The sequence below is a fragment of the Leucoraja erinacea genome, chromosome 33 (assembly GCF_028641065.1).
Source record: "Leucoraja erinacea ecotype New England chromosome 33, Leri_hhj_1, whole genome shotgun sequence".
In the NCBI taxonomy this organism is placed as follows: Eukaryota; Metazoa; Chordata; class Chondrichthyes; order Rajiformes; family Rajidae; genus Leucoraja; species Leucoraja erinaceus.
The window spans coordinates 12,258,768-12,276,628 of NC_073409.1; the positions used below are offsets into that span (position 1 = coordinate 12,258,768).

At 39.9% G+C, this 17,861-nt stretch overlaps 2 protein-coding genes and 6 non-coding genes across 9 annotated transcripts in view; 1 reads left to right on the plus strand and 7 right to left on the minus strand.

Annotated features, from left to right (window-relative positions):
* The window catches only part of map2k1 (mitogen-activated protein kinase kinase 1), a 30,436-nt gene extending 24,934 nt beyond the window's left edge, over positions 1 to 5,502 (plus strand). The window contains exons 9-11 of the mRNA XM_055661355.1: positions 1,034 to 1,095; positions 2,000 to 2,045; positions 2,867 to 5,502. Of these exons, the coding sequence (XP_055517330.1) occupies positions 1,034 to 1,095; positions 2,000 to 2,045; positions 2,867 to 2,980 (222 nt within the window). The 3' untranslated portion in view covers positions 2,981 to 5,502. The remainder of the gene's footprint in view (positions 1 to 1,033; positions 1,096 to 1,999; positions 2,046 to 2,866) is intronic.
* A 1,114-nt stretch (positions 5,503 to 6,616) lies between these two features.
* Positions 6,617 to 17,780, minus strand: rpl4 (ribosomal protein L4). Of its 2 annotated transcripts, none has more exons than XM_055661356.1 (10): positions 17,627 to 17,780; positions 16,645 to 16,816; positions 11,573 to 11,679; positions 10,839 to 10,977; positions 9,639 to 9,763; positions 9,344 to 9,473; positions 8,400 to 8,556; positions 7,892 to 7,975; positions 7,264 to 7,384; positions 6,617 to 6,737 (listed from the first exon to the last, which is right to left on the minus strand). In XM_055661356.1, the coding sequence occupies exons 1-10, from the start codon at positions 17,627 to 17,629 to the stop codon at positions 6,696 to 6,698; spliced, it is 1,080 nt and encodes a 359-aa protein (XP_055517331.1). In that variant the 5' UTR covers positions 17,630 to 17,780; the 3' UTR covers positions 6,617 to 6,695. The 2 variants fall into 2 exon arrangements, with proteins under 2 accessions (XP_055517331.1, XP_055517332.1); XM_055661357.1 differs by lacking the exon at positions 17,627 to 17,780 and adding an exon at positions 17,218 to 17,235.
* Positions 7,725 to 7,793, minus strand: LOC129712826 (small nucleolar RNA SNORD18). Its single transcript, XR_008726144.1, has one exon. It is a non-coding gene; the product is annotated as a small nucleolar RNA SNORD18 (small nucleolar RNA).
* Positions 8,149 to 8,219, minus strand: LOC129712823 (small nucleolar RNA SNORD18). Its single transcript, XR_008726141.1, has one exon. It is a non-coding gene; the product is annotated as a small nucleolar RNA SNORD18 (small nucleolar RNA).
* Positions 9,084 to 9,151, minus strand: LOC129712824 (small nucleolar RNA SNORD18). Its single transcript, XR_008726142.1, has one exon. It is a non-coding gene; the product is annotated as a small nucleolar RNA SNORD18 (small nucleolar RNA).
* Positions 9,537 to 9,603, minus strand: LOC129712825 (small nucleolar RNA SNORD18). The gene has a single exon (XR_008726143.1). It is a non-coding gene; the product is annotated as a small nucleolar RNA SNORD18 (small nucleolar RNA).
* Positions 10,032 to 10,131, minus strand: LOC129712827 (small nucleolar RNA SNORD16). The gene has a single exon (XR_008726145.1). It is a non-coding gene; the product is annotated as a small nucleolar RNA SNORD16 (small nucleolar RNA).
* LOC129712828 (small nucleolar RNA SNORD16) lies at positions 11,322 to 11,421 on the minus strand. The gene has a single exon (XR_008726146.1). It is a non-coding gene; the product is annotated as a small nucleolar RNA SNORD16 (small nucleolar RNA).
* Positions 17,781 to 17,861: the final 81 nt, after the last annotated feature.

Sequence of the window (17,861 nt, forward strand, 5' to 3'; positions counted from 1 at the left end):
TTGGAGAAGGAGAGGAGCAGGGAGAGGGAATGGCATCCCTTAATACAAAGTTATGTCATCTGCACATGGATCGGGAAAGGTGAGTTAAAAAAAAAAAGTATTCCATTTATTTATTTCATTTTTTCTCATAAAATCTGTGCGTGAATTCTATTCCATATCTCACATTTTTTAGGGAGATTAATGAATTTTGTAAGCGTGGATTTCTGTTGCCCAAATATTGGAAAACGAAGGTGGGAGGGGGGGGTTATCTCTACTTCAATTTCCAGCACCTGCTTCTCCTCCAAGGGTCAATTGTTAACCCACTGTAATCCCTGGCTGTCATTTCTATCTGAGCTCTGACCTTGCCTCTGGTGAGCTCTGCTCTGCTGGGACCATAGGAATCAATAGGGTTAAGAAATTCCACCGTCCTTCCAATTCAGCGTCCACCCATCTGGTGGCTGCTGCATACAAATGCAATGAAGTTGCTGACTTATAACAATCGATCAAAGAAAGATCATACACTTCGCAGTGGTGCTGGTCTGAGATCTATTCAGCTTCCTGTGTTCACAGGAGTGGGTTAATCCCTGCCTTTGAACAGGACTGGATGAGGCATCAATTTTAACCATTAAACAATGTCTATTTTTTATCTTAGCCATTCCAAATTTAGAGCAAAGGCAGATGAATGGGGTTGAATATAGATCCGATCACATGTAATGTAAATAAACAGTGAAACAAGCTCTTAGCATTTCCATTTCCTCTGCTGCTGGCAGTGTGGTCAGATAGGCAAGGCATTCCCCCCCAATGTATATGGGTAAATAATGCAGCTAAGTCTACTGAGGTTTTGTTAAGGTAGGTTGGAAGGAGGTAGTGATTCAGGTAGAGCGACTCAGTAAATAATGCAAAAAGATTTTAATACATCATGTAAAAATGCTCTAATCTGCACCTCCTGCCTTCACAACATCCAGACTGTTGCAGCTGCCAGCTGTTTTATTGTCTTGCTGTTGCTTCCCATGGGATTGACATGTTTTTACTTATTTGTTAATCCTCTTTGCAGCCGCCACCTAAATTGCCATCTGGAGTTTTCAGTGACGAATTCCAGGATTTTGTGAACATTTGGTGAGTTTGATAATGATTAAATGTTCAGGTTGTGGGGTGCAGTGCACAGGAGGAGCCCACAGCTGCATGAGGGAGGAAACCAGGTGCATATTCCCACTCCTGGCCATGTTTAAGGGCTGCCCTTCAGAATGGTAATCAGGACAAGCTTCATGTAGAGGCAAACTCCACCACCTTCTGTGATGGGGGCCAAGTCACTCACTATATTCAAGGAGGAGGTAGATCTATTTTGTAATGCAAAAGAGAGCAAGGGAGATGGAGGGGAAGCAGGAACAGTGGAATGAGGTGAATATATCCCCCTTCCCCTCACAACTCTAGCCACCAATCCACCCATCATCACTCGGACTCGGTTCTTGTGTGGAAGATCTCGCTCCTCCCCCTCCCCCTTCTTTGTATATTGGCCATCCTGCCCTCCACCTTTTCAGTCCAAAGCGTCTTGAAATGTCGTTGATCCATTTCCCTCCACAGATCCTGCCTGACCTGCTGTGTTTCTCAAGCAATTTGTTTTTTGCTCCAGACTCTAGCATCTGCAGACTTTTGTTTCCCCATTAATCAGCTCCTTTGGCAAAAAGACTTGCTGCCTTTCAAGTATCTCCAGTTCTTCTTTCCTCCCTCTGTGCTCGTAGGTGAAGAGTTCATGCCTGGCTCACATGCTTGTATCGGATAGAAGAGCCATCTCAAAGCCAGCATGTGAGCTGGGAATGAGTATCAGGTAACTAGATCACTGGGGGCATATTTCCCCACCCCCCCCGAAGATGCCCTCAGTGTGCTGCTCTCACTGCCGTGTTATGGAGAGAGCAGGATACCATGGAAATAACCCATTATTCCAATATCTCCTTTTAAAATGAACTGTGGGCGGAGATCTATTGCTAATTGCAGTCAAATATTGCTTTGTTTATTTTATCAGCTTGATAAAGAATCCTGCTGAGAGAGCAGACTTGAAGCAGCTTATGGTGAGTGACCCTTGATGTTGATTGATTTAATTATTTTCCTTTTGTAGTAAGTATTAATGCAACCTGTTATTATTGCATAAATATTTTATGAATATACTGAAGTTCCTACAATTCCTTGAGTGTTTAAGAGCAAAGCCTTGGAATGGGAACTGTGAATTAATAATTTACTCTCCTACTTTGGCTGGATTGCCATTATTGCACCTTGTATCTTTGCACATTTCCATATACCAGATTGGGGAGGGAACGGATTAAGGGCTTTCAGTTCTAAACATCCAAACCTTTGCAGGGAAAGTCTCCTCCGGTGAGATCAAAGGTTCTGCTGATCTATATACAAATGGAGACGACCTAGGAATTTGAAAGTGGATGAGAAAGTAGTTTTCACTGCAAGAAGTAAACAACTAGAGGGTTTTATGGTAACTAGCAAAAACATAACGAGATCTGCCATGATCTGGTCCTCGCTAGGTGAAACTTGGCAGAAACTGGTTCTGTCGTACCATTGAATAGAAAATTGTTTTCAAATTTGGAAATGCTAGTGCAAAGGCACAAGACTAATGGACATTTGTCAAAAAGCCAGCAGAGGCTCATTGGGTGAATGCTTTCCCTCTGATTACTTGATTCAGTAATTTGGGATGTGGGTTTATGGTTCTATTGTCCATTTAATTGCCAGAGAAGGTATGGCAGCAACACTTTGACATTGAGAGTCTGCTAGCTTTTTACCTCGGTGGCAATGAGGAGATTTTGATTATTCTTAGTTGGGCTGAAATGTTCTCTTCTGAATTATTAATCTTTTCCCTTGACAATCATCTCACATTTTATGACAGGCTCATTCCTTCATCAAGCGATCGGAGGCGGAAAAGGTGGATTTTGCAGGCTGGCTGTGTACAACAATCGGCTTGAAGCAGCCAAGCACTCCCACGCACACTCCCACAGTCTAAATCACTTGTGCCGCTAAACCACTGTTGTCTTTGTGCAGCAAACTGATGGATGTTTCTGCTGATGTTACCTCATCAATAACCCTTTATCCCATTATATATTTAAAGAGATGTATTTACATTTTTAAAGGAATGATGTCTGTTAAAATTTAACTGCCCTTCTTAAATTTTAGTATTTGCTAATGGGTATAGATAGCAAGTTGGTCTTATTTTGGGGTCAGTGCCATGAGGGAATGAGTTGAGGGAAGCTGACTTTTTAAAGGGATGGTACTAAACTATTGCACACAAATTTTGTGGATAATTATGGAAACGCCTTGCTACTTGCAGACCCATAACTCGTCATTTTAAAGAGAGGGTCTGCTGGTCCCTAGGTGGCACTTGTAGAACGCTCTGAATACTTACTAATATATACACTGCACTACATGTAGAGAAACTGGAATCTCGAGTTCAGTGACACATTCTAATTTATTTCCACTGCAAGCCTCAACATGTTCCCAAAGGTGTGGCAGGTTATCTGCTCACTAGTGTAACTCTAAAAACAGGAGATGGATGGGTGGAGGGAACTGAAATTAGAATTCTTATCTCAACATTTGCTTCAAATCAGCCAGACTGACTATAAGCTTAGGAATTCCATGAGAGCCTGTTACTAAGAGGGTTGAATTGAGCTGCAATTCCTCCACACTTGCCTTTTGGGATTTCAGTACAAACTGGGGAGGTGGAGGAGTGTGATAGTACTGCAGCATTTGAGACCAAATGGTGCACCCAACCTCTAGCAGTTCAGTGGCTTTCCTGCAAAGGTAGGATTTCTGCCTGACAGCTTAAGGCATGATAGCTCGTCTGATTCTTTAGCAAAAGGAATTGATCCAAAGCTTGCACACATGCTCGAGAAAAGCCCAGTTCAGAGGGGCAATTACATGCTCTTGCTACATGCTCTTGCTGCTGTCTTCCTTTCTCTCATTGTGGGGTCAATTAGATTATTCTGTTCAAGATGAAGCCTGGCCCAATTATTGCTACAATGCCCTAAAGGTACTTTAGACAAACTCGATCACAGCAAAGGACAGCAGCAAAACAGTGCAAAAGGCAAAACATTCTGGACTGAGACAATGTCGGAAATACTTGTGACCAGCACTGGGAGGTATGTACCAAATTTTAAGCACGTGCAGTGTTAAAAGGATGAGAAAGGAATTATGGCACAGTGCATGAATGAGATAATTATGTTTGAGTGAATTTAGTGGACCATAAATGGCAGTAATTGAATCCATAACAATAACTAAGGCCAGAAACTGATAATTTATTGAGTACAGAAGGCTGTAGGATTCTATCAAAACATACAAATGTTTTCCTTGAGTTTATTAACATATAAGAGGCAATGATTAGAATTAATGGATGGCACTGCCTGCTGTACCACGTTGGAATAAGGAAGAGATGGGCTCAGTCACTTTTACATTTGGTCAAAGGCACTAAGTTTTGGGTAAGTTTTCTTTGGCATAACCTGCTGTGTGCCTCAAGTTATGTACCTATGCAGTGAATTTTGTACTTGAGCTGGATTATAAAATCGAAGAACATTGATTTCCATTCCCACAGTTCCTCCAGCTGTGTTTTTGCTCATTAATTTCTCAGTTGAGTTAAAGCCAGAGATTAATCTTTCTAGCACAGCCCCTATTTCCATCGCTCCAAGTTGTTCAATTACCCCCCACAACAGATTCATATAATTTTACTACATTATGGAATGTAGTTACACGGGCTTGCATTATCAATTGAGTATCACATGAAGTAATTTCAATAAAATTGGCTGTGCTTGAGGGCAAACTTTTGATTAGTCTGGATTGACAGTTAAAACTGACTTAAACGCTGTCAGTTTTACATTCATAGAATACTGTTCTCACCAATGACATCTAAAGTGTACGAACCGTGGAGCAAATAGGATCTCTATGTGAATTTCAAAGTCATTAGTACTTTAACCAATTAACAATCATTAATTTGTAAAGCAAAAACATTGAAGTAGAAATGTACATTCCTATTTGTAGTCGGTGAGCAGATATCTTGTACATTGATTAATTCAGCTGCTATAGCCATAAGATGGCCATCCTTCACTCAATAGCTATAGGTTCTTGCCCAGTTGTTTATCAGGTGCACAACTAGCCCCCAGTGGTGTAAATGTGCATGGGTAAAGTAATGCTCCAGATTAATATTCCATCTTTATTTTGATATTGGCATTAGGAAGCAAGTGCATTTGGTACAACTCAACTGCTCTACATTGCTGAGGCCCCTGCCACTCCTTTGCTATGAATCTTAATGTATTTAAGTGCTTTAGTACTGATGTTGAAAAAAAAAATCAGTATAACACATTGGAAGCTCTCTGGGGATCAAATGTGCAGTACATTAAATCAGACTATCTTTCTTTTAGACCACGTGTAATCAGTGAGAAAATATTGACTGCTAAAATGGTGTGAATCAAGTGTGCAATTCAAACCCTCAACCTGTGTTCTTGCTAAAGTTTTCACCATTAAAGTCTATTGTTGCAATTAAGTGTTCTTAGTATTTTTACATTTCTTTCCATATCTAGATGTTGCTGCTTTTGAAAGCTAATTTGGGAAAACAAAATTTTCTAGGTTTGTTGATAGGTTGCTGATCCAAAATATTTGCTAACTCATTCCAGAATTGTGAATTTTCAGTGTCTGCTTTATTTTCCTGTGTCAACTAAAATACACAGTGGAGGTTTTGTTACAGTATGAGATTACCCCTAGTGGACACGCTTCAAAGAAATTCAATAATGTGTAAATACCCCACAAGTTCATAGGAATTTCTGGCCTCAACAACTCAAAATGGAGAAAGCAAATCAGTGTGGTGTTAATGAAATAGGAAAACCTGGCTCCACATTTATCACCATTAAATATCATGGCCACTACCTCATGCTGCAACTTTCCTTTAAAAAAAGTTATGTAGTGTCACTGGAGAACATGGATTGATGATGTTTTAGGTTGGGACCTTTCAGTAAACAGTGATTTATTTTTTGTGAAATGGGCACTGGAGGGAAGAAAGCCAGATGAGAGGAGGGACAAAACAAAGCCTGGCATGTAATGGGGATGTGCTTGATAAGCAGATGGTTAGAAAAAGACCAGAGATTGAAAGACAATGAAACAAATCAATCAGGATGTGAAAATCTCAATTTTTCTGTGCCAGTTCCCATTACCATTAAGTCCCTGTTATTTTGAATACGTTATCCATCTTCTAAATACCTCCATCGATAGTTTCCGCAACCCACCTGGGTAGGTAATGCCAGATTCACCACCTGCTGTAGAAAAATTGTTTTAAATGACTACCCCCTGGTATCCATTTGTTTTAAGAATGTATGCCGGCAACACTAGAGGGGGCAATATGCAAACTAATTTTAAAATATCCTACACTCAAATTGTTTGGCTACAAATACATTACAACTTTGGTTTACATCCACATGGTGCAGAATTATCAAGCATTGTCTTCCTGCGCCCCCCCCCCCCCCCCCCCCCCATGTGAAATTCTGAATTTTCACTAGTGCTGTTGAGTAAAATGAGGATAGATTTATTAAATACTCCAAGTGCAGAGCAAAACTTTATGTCGTGTGTAAACAAGATTAATTAAACAGGACAATGCAGAAAATCATTTTTAAATAGATTTATTTTGATGGATACCATACAGTGATGTAAGAACGCATGCCTGTAAATCGGAGGATTTGCATTTATGCTGCTGCCTTTTGCTTCTTCTCCAGCTTGACATTGCGCTGAAAGAAATGGAAAAGCAATCACAATTCGAAATCCTGCTAACCCAGTCAACAAGCAAACCCATACAAATTGCAATTATTAATGTATTTATATCTTAAAATGTTTGCAAGTAATGATGCACACAAAAGCACAAGAAGCTGCAACAGTGGGTATAAAACACCCTCAGCTTTGTTCAATCTACTTCAAGAAAGATTGGAAGCTGAAGTTGATGTCATATTTCAATTTCAGAATGCAAGTGTTCTGCAGCATTCAGTTTTTGCCCTATACAATTGAAAACAGTTATCCTGCATTGATTCTATGACCAGAACTCTGCAGTGAAATTGAAACATATTCATTGATTGCCATGGAATTTACTGGGTCCACAAATTACTTGGACATAGTAATTTGGTTTAGTAGGCCCAATTTTTTAAAGCAATCCCCTGCAATTATCAAGTCTTACAGGAAGTTCTCTATTATATAATTTTTAGTTATTTCAGAAAAAAAACAACCAAGATAGAACTCATCATTTTATACCACCATACTCACGTTCTTTTCTTGCAGGAGAATTGCACGGCGTCGTGCAGTCTTGGCATAAGGGTTCAGTTTCACCATGATCCTCAAGTTCTTCAGTGGGTTCTTCTTCAGTACCCTGCGTTGAATCTTTTTGCTGTGAAAAGCAATGGATAAAAAAAGGCCTTGAGACACAATCGCAGGCATTTCTCCTGGCAAGCTTAAGTGTACATAAAGACTCAAACTAGGGACATAGGGAAAACATATCTTATGGTGAAATGAGCAATTTGAAACCCATAGTAACTCAAGCACATTGTGTAGAGCTACAGGCCCATGAGCCCAGCAGGAAAAACAGCACAAATAAGACGCACCAGCTTCCAAAGGGCAAAATCCCATAATGCAAGGCGAAAATAACATTGTGACTATCTGTGTCGCTCAAATATCTTTCATCTACCTCGTATATATTCGCATATCCAACCATTTCTAATTAGGAATAAGACGTCAGAGCTTCCACTCATTTCACATGGTATCAAAAACACAGACCAAAGTGGAATTTCATCACTGCCTGAAACTGGACAACCAATTCTAACTGATATGCAACTAATTTCAGGATCTGAGAAACGAAATTGAGCACATAGAAACGATGTGAAACATCTTAACTTACTTTGGAGGACGAAGAGCTTTCTGGATTTCCTGACTCTTCAAGATGCGGCTCAGATCTGTGTTAGTCATCTTGTGAATGGGAAGGCTAGATGGTAAACATAAGCAGAAACGGTAAAAATGACGGCAGACATGACTAAATAATTAAGCTCTCTAACAGGAGGACATTAATCAGTTTTCTACAATTTGAGCTTCTGATCCTCGGCAACTGCCTGATAATCTGAGTGAGGAAATTTCTGCAAGTTATTAATCTTCTGCTTAGACATCAGAATTTCCACCAATATCACGAGTTGTCAAAAACACGGACCACGAAGTGGAATCTCATAATTGTCACATAAAATCTATTAAGTTATCAAGGTGTACATTGCTCCGAGTTAGGCAGGAGTACCTATATTAAGTGGTAACACTGATATCAGTCTCAGAAGTCAATTTTAACGAGAAAAATCAGATGGAGAAAAAAAAACCTATCACATCTAGTCCATGAACCATCCATTTTAACACCATAACCTTACTTGTATCCAATCTTCAATTTTGAAGGTTTGCGCCATGTTCCATACAACTCATCCAGCTTACGGAAGGCACTCTCTGTCCAGATGCAGAATCGTCCTACGTGGCCACCAGGAGCAAGTCTCAGGACATTTAATTTGTTGACATTGAGAAGAGTTATACCTGTGGTGGACAAAGCAACGCAAAGCAGTGTTCAAATTCTCAGCTGACATTTGACACAAAAGGTTCCCACTTGGAAAATATTAACACTCATGGCAGATGGGAAATGCTATGCCCAGGTCAGTCAATCCCTACCATGCTGAAAGATGAAACAAAAACAGGCAGAAACAAGCCCTATAATTAAAAATAGAACTGGTCTTTGGAGAGGAGTTTGTAACTATCTTGGAATCATATTACATCCCACCCCACTATTGACATAGTTGATAAGCCCTCCAGCAGGAGCTGGCTTGCCGCCAGGGATGGTGGACCCGACAGGCCTGGATCGCCCGCCAGACTCCAAAGTCGCCAATGGCGTGGAGGACCACCGAGAAAGAAGAGGGACCCGGCAGGCAGTAGACAGGAATGTTCGGTGAACATTTGTAACTTTGTCTGCGCCACAACATGGCAACACTTATGTACTGCCTAGGTTTACCAGGTTGCATGCAAAACAAAGCACTTCACTGTACATGTAATAATAAAGCATTAAACTGACATCAGAACTTCCACTAATATCATAATTTTTCAAAAACACAGACCAAGTGGAATCTCATCATTCTGTCTAGCTCAATTTTTAAATATACAGATTACACTGTTAACTGGTATCCCATTTCCAATTTTATCAAATTCACACTAAACAGTTCATCTTCTGTTGAGAGGATGCCATAATGTACCAACATTAAAGATGCTCCAAACATATCCCTTTCCAATCAAATGACCTATGACACAAACCACTTGAAAAGCATTGGTCTACCTGGGATATTCCTGAAAGCTCTTACAACACCATTATCTTCATTGTAGATAATGCATGGGCCCTTGCGCCGGATACGACGACGGTTCCTCATTTTACCTTTGCCAGCACGCATACGCTGGGAAGCATAAACCTATAGAAAAACAATGTTTATTTCTGACTAAATAAAAGTAAAAAAATAATTAGAAATGCAACTGAGATCAGATCATCAAAATCATCAGTCGTCAGAAACACAGACCAAAAGTAAAATGTCATCATCTCTCAGTGTATCATTCACGACTAAAAGAAAGTTGCCTACCTTCTTTATATCATTCCAGGCCTTCAGTTTTTTTAACATCATAACAGCCTCCTTTGTCTTTTTGTAGCTCTCAATTTTATCTTCAACCACCAGTGGGAGCTCTGGGATTTCCTCAATACGGTGACCTGAAGAGGATTGCAACATTGTTATCAGGGCATCCCCATGTCAAAACCCCAATTTTATAGTGCAAACAAACAAATCAAGTTAAGGAAAATTTGTTAAAGAAACAATGAGCAATCGTCACCATGAGGCAAAATCTGGGACATCAACTGCCTGGGAAAAATATGATCCAAGAATGCAAGGGCCATTTTTCAGCTAGTCGCAAGGGCCATAAGCACAAATTTACCCCAAATTTCCTAAATTCAATATGTCTTTGTCAACATGGACAGCAGCTGCTCAGAGCTAAATGTTCGTCATGTTTCTGTACCAGCATAATAACAGTAGGCAACTGTTGCTGTGTACAGCATAAGACGCAAATTACACCATCATCGTAGCCACTGCCACATTTTGGAAGTAAAATTATTTGCCCAACAGGAATGAAGTTTAAAATGCACTCAAAGGCCCCATCTTTAAAACCAGGGTTTGTATAAACAGTAAAATTACCATTAGCAAAATTAAGTTGCTTACCGGCTAATTCTAATAAGCATAAGCCAATTTAATGTTGGTGAGTTTACAACCCTACCAACCATATTATTTGGGTTTGTCTATTAATATTAGAACATATCAATTACATTACAGCTGTAATTCTAGAATGACTCACAGCTGGAAAACAATTGCACCGACATGGATAACTTTAATTTTATGCTCACTCAGAATGCTCTGGATACAAAGTAACCAAATTTTCTTTACAAAATTGGATATCCTTTCTACGATGAGTCAACTCTCATTGGTCACTGAGATGAAGCAAAATGGCCTTGCATTTTGTTCAGGATCTTACAGAGGGTGATGGGTGCCAGGAATGTGCTTCCAATGGTGGTGGTGAAGATATGACAATGGTGTTTAAGTGACTTAGATCGGCTCATGGATGTGCAAAGAATGGAGGGATATTGATGTGCAGACAGAACAGGTTAGTTTATCTGGGTATCACGTTTGACACAGACTTTGTTGGACGAAGGGTTTGTTCCCATGCTATACGGGTCTATATTTAAGTACTTTGCTTTTATTTATGCGACTCAAGAACGTTTGTTTCTGTACACTCACCTTTTGACATCACCAGAGCAGGGAGAGCAGATGCAGCTAGAGAAGAGCAGATGGCATATCGCTTCTGGGTTATATTCACCCGGCGGTGCCAACGCCGCCAAGTCTTGGTGGGAGCAAACATGCGACCACCACGGCACATCTGAGGTTGGGTTAAGGTGCAAACTTTAAATAATGGCTGGGAATCCAATTTTGCTCGGACTGAATGCTCTTCATTTCCATGTACCAATTTAATGATAGAAAACAATTGCTGTAGCGCACTGTAAAATGAAAAGTACATCATAATAATAAAGGAATAACATTAGAGTGGTAAAAGCTAAAGCAAAGAGCAATCATCATCACTATGAGGTAAGTGGGTATCAACTGCATGCAAAAATTACATATCCAAGATGCAACAAGTAGGAGGTCATGTTTAGCTGGTCTTGACAAGAAACACAAATTACCCAAGTTCCTCAATTCAAAATATCCATCAACATGGCCAGGAGCTGATCAGATCCAAATGTTCGTCATGTACCTGTACCAGCATGATAACAGTAGGCAACTGTTGCTGTGTACAGCATAAGACGCAAATTACACCATCATAGCAAGCTGCTGCCACATTTTTAAACAATTAAGGTACTTGAAATGGGATGCAAGCCGTATATATTCCAACTTTACTGATACACGGCATTTAAAGACGTACTGACTTAACAATGGACATTACAACATCATTTAACCTTACACAATGAAGAGGATACATTTCCAAAGGCACCTTGGCCAGATCGATGAGTACCACCACCCCGAACACGGGGAATACGAGCCACAGCTCTGCCTGTACCCCATGACTCAGCACTGGTCTGGTGACCTAAAAACAAAACATAAAATGTTGAGTCAATACAAATTCTACTGGATTCACCATATACACTTGTTACTTTCTCCACACAACCCGAACAGTCAAAATAAATTCGACAAAAATACTGTACAGGCCACACCAATGGAATTGAGCTCTGACTGCTTTGTAGCTATTACCAGTTAAGTGCAAAAGCAATTACCTTAATATAAGATGCAAATAATACTGACCTTTATGATTATGAGAATTATATGCATGAAATTTGCAGCACAAGACTTCTCAATCCATTGGTCTTTAATGCTTACTGGCTTTCAGCACATCATACAATATCATGCACTCACATCCTTTGCCCTCACCTCAATCTGTCACTTCTACCTTCCAAAAGGATCCAGGCCTCAAGAATGCCAGATGGAAATGAATTCCTATTCTACCTGGAATTTCTCCCCAAATCTTTATTATTTACTAAAAATGACCTTTGGCTTTGGTTGCCCCCTAATCTGGAACTCTACACTTCATTCTTTCTTTTACATACTCTCAGAATTTCAAATACATCCATCAGGTCAAATAGTACTTAATCCAGATGGATTCCTACTAAAATGCAATCCTCAATCCTCAATCCTAACTAATCAGACACTTAAGAAATTCAGTGCATCTCAAATCCTTGCCTGATTATTGGCGTTCAATCCATACATCAGCACAGGTATGCTCGAACCTTCCCCAGCACCACCATAGTGTCATAGAGTAATAGAGTGGAGACGGGCCTTTCGGCCCAACTTGCCAACGCCATCCAAAACGTCCTAGCTACACTAGTCCCACCTGCCTGCGCTTAGTCCATATCCTTCCAAACCTGTCCTATCCATGTACAGTGCATTCAGAAAGTATTCAGACCCCTTCACTTTTTCCACATTTTGTTACGTTACAGCGTTATTCTAAAATGGATTAAATTCATTTTTTTTATCAGCAATCTACACACAATAGTCCACAATAAAATAAGTGAAAACAAGTGTTTAGAAATTTTTGCAAAATAATCAAAAATAAATAACTGAAATATCACATTTACATAAGTATTCAGACCCTTTACTCAGTAATTTATTGAGGCACCTTTGGCAGTGATTACAACCTCAAGTCTTCTTGGGTATCACGCTACAAGCTTGGCACACCTGTATTTGGGTAATTTATCCCATTCTTCTCTGCAGATCTTCTCAAGCTCTGTCAGGTTGGATGGGGAGTGCTGATGCAGCTATTTTCAGGTCCCTCCAGAGATGTTCGATCGGGTTCAAGTCTGGGCTCTGGCCGGGCCACTTACGGACCTTCACATACTTGTCACAAAGCCACTCCTGCGTTGTCTTGGACGTGAGCTTTAGGTCATTGTCCTGTTGGAAGGTAAACATCTGCCCCAGTCCGAGGTCCTGAACGCTCTGGAGCAGGTTTTCATCAAGGATCTCTCTATACTTTGCTCCGTTCATCTTTACCTCAATCCCGACTGGTCACCCAGTTCCTACCGCTAACATCCCTACAGCATGATGCTGCCACCACCATGCTTCACTGTAGATATGGTATTGGCCAGGTGATGAACGGTGCCTGTTTTCCTCCAGACGTGACACTTGGCATTCAGGCCAAAGAGTTCAATCTTGGTTTCACCAGGCCAGGGAATTTTGTTTAGGTGCCTTTTGGCAAACTCCAAGCGGGCTGTCATGTGCCTTTAACTGAGGAGTGGCTTCTGTCTGGCCACTCTACAATAAAGGCCTGATTGGTGGAGTGCTGCAGATATAGTTGTCCTTCTGGAAGTTTCTCCCATCTCCACAGAGGAACTCTGGAGCTCTGTCAGAGTGACCATCGGGTTCTTGGTCACCTCCCTGAATATGTTAGTAAGTCTCTATCCTAAGGCCCTTCTCCCCCGATTGCTCAGTTTGGCCAGGCTCTATGAAGAGTCCTGGTGGTTTCAAAGTTTTATTTAAGAATGACGGAGGCCACTGTGCTCTTCGGGACCTGCAATGCTCCAAAAAATGTTTTATACCCTTCCCCAGATCTGTGTCTCAACACAATCCTGTCTCGGAGGTCTACAGACAATTCCTTCGTCTTCATGGCTTGTTTTTTGCTCTGACATGCACTGTCAACTGTGGGACCTTATATAGACAGGTGTGTGCCTTTCCAAATCATGTACAATCAATTTAATTTACCACTTGTAGACTCCTATCAAGTTGTAGAAACATCTCAAGGATAATCAATGGAAACACGATGCACCAAAGCTCAATTTTGAGAGTCACAGCAAAGGGTCTGAATACTTACGTAAATGTGATATTTTAGTTATTTATTTTTAATTATTTTGCAATAATTACTAAACATCTGTTTTCGCTTTTATATTATGAGGTATTGTGCGTAGATTGATGATTAAAAGAATGACTAACCAATTTTAGAATAAGGCTGTAATGTAACAAAATGTGGAAAAAGTGAAGGGGTCTGAATACTTTCTCAATGCACTGTACCTGTTTCACGGTTTCTTAAATGATGAGATAGTCCCAGCCTCAACTACCTCCTCTGGCAGCTTGTTCCATATCACACCACGACGCACATCATTTTAAATTTGTCTTGGTTCTTAATTCCATCTCATCCAGTGCTATAACAAAGGACTTTCGTCCTTTTATTCAGATATAAATCACATCAGTTTTACCACGCCATCCGTTTATTATTCACTATGATTCCAAATTATTTTTATACAGCAGGGGCCTCAGCTTCATTCCACTACAACCCACTTTTACAAATTGTCTGCCAGATATTATGGTCATCCATCACCTTTACCTCGTGCCCATTTTTTCTGGGAAGAGATCCTCACCCCAAATTATTCATTCTCTTAATTTTAGAATTCCTGGTCCACAGCCTGATCGCTAACCATATCTGAAGGTAAACAAAAAATGCTGGAGAAACTCAGTGGATGAGGCAGCAACTATAGGGAAGGAATAGGCGATGTTTCGGGTCGAGACATCATGACCCCAAATGTCGCCTATTCCTTCTCTCCATAGATGCTGTCTCACCCACTGAGTTTCCCCAGTATTTTTTGTCTACCTTCGACTTTTCCAGCAACTGCAGTTCTTTCTTAAACATTGTCTAATCACATCTGGATATTTTTCTCCCCTCTATCATACCCAGACTGGCCTACCACTCTGTTCTTGCAACATGCAGCTCATGCGAGCAACTCCATCTTTGTTACCAAACTTGTTTGAAAATCTCTTCCTTAGATTATACCAAAAAAGTCCACCTAATAACATACAGCTTTCTTCCTTTTTCTCCCCAAGATCAACAATCCAAAGTAATTTGTAGACTAGTCATTTTCAGCTTATTCAATAAATACTCTTCTCTCTTATCTAGTCTCTTCCCATTTAAATCCATAACATATTGGATGTCATTCATTACATTGATCTTCCAGCATCTTGGTCCCAACATGGCCATTTCGCCACAGATCTCAGTTCATTTGCATCACCACAACTCAGTTTCACCAGATCTGTGTTTAATTCTTCTTTGAGCAGTTCTTCAAATCCTGAATGTGTTCAAACATTGAACAACTTTCACTCCATTCATTCCAAAAGGTATGACCATGTCATCTAATAACACCGTATACTCAAGTGCAACCAAGATGTTTTCCTTTACAATTGATGGGGATCAACCATGTGTGTTCCAGTTCTCATGCCTTCCCTCAGATATGGAAGATAGGGTACAACCCTCAACTTCCATCATACTAATCAAAGAATGTAACAAGTTATCCTTTTGAAATTTTTGCCATTAGTATTTCAAAATGACTTAGTTTCCTCCACAACTCCACTTTTCATTCCATCACTGCCAAGTATCACTCCCTGATTTGACACCTTCCATGTCATTATGGGAAGTAGACCTAACTTGTTATATTTCCTCTTTATCATTCAGGGACCCAAACAGTCCCTCCAGGCAAAGCAGCATTTCACTTCTTCTAATTTAACATGATACATTCAGTACTCATGATGTGGTCGCATCCACACTGCAGAAACCAAATGCTGGTTTGACCACTGGACAGATAATTCTTTCTTCCATCTGCAAGAACAATCTCCTCATTGTCCATTACTAATGCTTAACCATATTTTGACCCTCTGCTAAAATAAAGCCCAACACAAGCTTAAAGAATAACATCTCATCTTCAGACTACACTCATGGGACAATAATTAAATACAACAATTTCAGGTAATCAGCCTTTTCAGAAATAACTGATTATGATGCATGATTAATCTATGCTATTGGCTTTTTTTTTTTAATCCAAAGCTGTGGTTGGTGGCTAGCTGAGTACTTCCAACACCCATAGCAGATCAACTACGTTTGATATCAGTTCAATAGCTCACAACACCCGAGTACACGCATCCCCCAACAGTCCCAAAACGGCCAACTTCGAATATGCTGCCTAAACTATCCGAGGAAATAATCTTCCTATATTTATCCAACCAGTCCCTTGTTATTTGTGTTTTATCAAGATCACTACACATTCTTTTAAATTTAAGGTTAATCCTATTCAAATTGTGCCTAAATGTGTGATGTACTGAGGCCTGAATGGCACAATCCAATTTCTCCAAGTTACCAATGCACATTTGACTCGGGCACAACTTAACAATTATGCCACATAGTGCAGATGGACTATTAGTTTATGTTTACATCTTAACAATTCAAAAATGGCTAAATGATTAGAACCCAGCCCTAAAGTCATAATTTGAAATCAATTTATTATAAAGACAATTATTTTTTTACTCCATTATTATCAAGAAGCAAAATGCATTGGCTAATCTTTCATCCAAAAAAAGGAAAATTCAGAAATTTCTTTGTCCCATTCCTACGTTAGAAATTCCAATCAAGTAACATTCTTTTATGAGTAATCAGATATATGAATTATATGGCACGTCAAAAAGTCAAATATGACAAATTAATTTCGAACCAAAAGTAATCGACAAAAATTATCTAAATTACCTGCATCTGCACTCACGGCATATGGCTGTCTGTTATTTTTGCGCAAGTTTGTGTGAACAAAGTTCACAATATCTGGCCGGATGGGGGCCTTGAAAATTGCAGGCATAACCACATTTTTGCCAGATTTCTCCCCCTTGTCACTGTACACCGTTATCAGTGGACGAGCACAAGCCTGAAAGATTATATATTTTAAAAATCCATTAGGTATAAACACATTAATAATACAGTAATTAGGACATTGACTTCCTAAGTCTGATCCACATTTACAGTACGAATGACCAGGATAGTTTCAAATGAGGGCTCAAACACAATCATGGTTGATCGGACGCCCCAAGTTTTCATTTACTTCACAATATTGTTCCATTACATTGCATAAACTAAATAAACTTACAGTCTGTAGTTTGAAATACCATATACGGACTCAAACATCACAAGAACTATATGATTTGATTGCTTTATAGACATCAAACTAAATTTGATAAGCCAAGATCCCAGGTGCATGGAAAAAGGATTAATCCGAAAATGCGCTTTCGTACGAGTTCTCCCTTTAGCAGAATTACTGAAAAATCATACCATTTTGTTTTAAAAAAATGTAAAATTCGGAGATATGTTCCTCGAAAGCCTCCCATATTGCAGAACAACCGGATTTAACTAAATTATACAGTAGAAACGGTTTGTCGTGCAATATATTGAACTTTCCTTCCTAGTTTAACTATATTTGGTTCGATTAACCTTAACACGACTGAATAACCAACTAAATTACAGAGAGCAACGTGTCTCCACGTCCCCACCCCTCCCCCACCCAATCTTTTAAGATGGCGACCTGGCAGAACTCGGCCTCTGACTTTCTCTCTATTATTTAAAAAAATAAAATAAAATATTATAATTGTAAACAACATTAAATCTTCAGAGGTTACTCGAGTCCCTCTGACAGCTGCCTGCTCAGGCTGTGCTGCAGTTAAAACCCGATTCACACACTCACCATTGTCGCAACTCCTCGGCGCCACACGCGCGGGATGGCGACCTCGGCAGGAAAAGGAAGAACGCCACACCGTCATGCCGCTAAATGGAGACTTCCGCCAAGTTTTCTTTAGCAGTAACCATCAATAGTTGTGTAACTGCAAGAAGTATGCTTCAAATTAACAGTTCAGACAAAATGTCAATTGAAATTGGCGTGACTACTCGAGCTTCTCAGCAAAATGAACAAAATGTGACTC

What these genes read in the sequence shown, in the direction of transcription:
- rpl4 (XM_055661356.1), bottom strand. An exon ending in AGCTTTCAGGAATATCCCAG is followed by an intron (nt 8,557 to 9,343) that starts GTAGACCAATGC and finishes TGTCCACCACAG; the next exon opens with GTATAACTCTTCTCAATGTC. An exon ending in AAATTGAAGATTGGATACAA is followed by an intron (nt 7,976 to 8,399) that starts GTAAGGTTATGG and finishes TTTACCATCTAG; the next exon opens with CCTTCCCATTCACAAGATGA.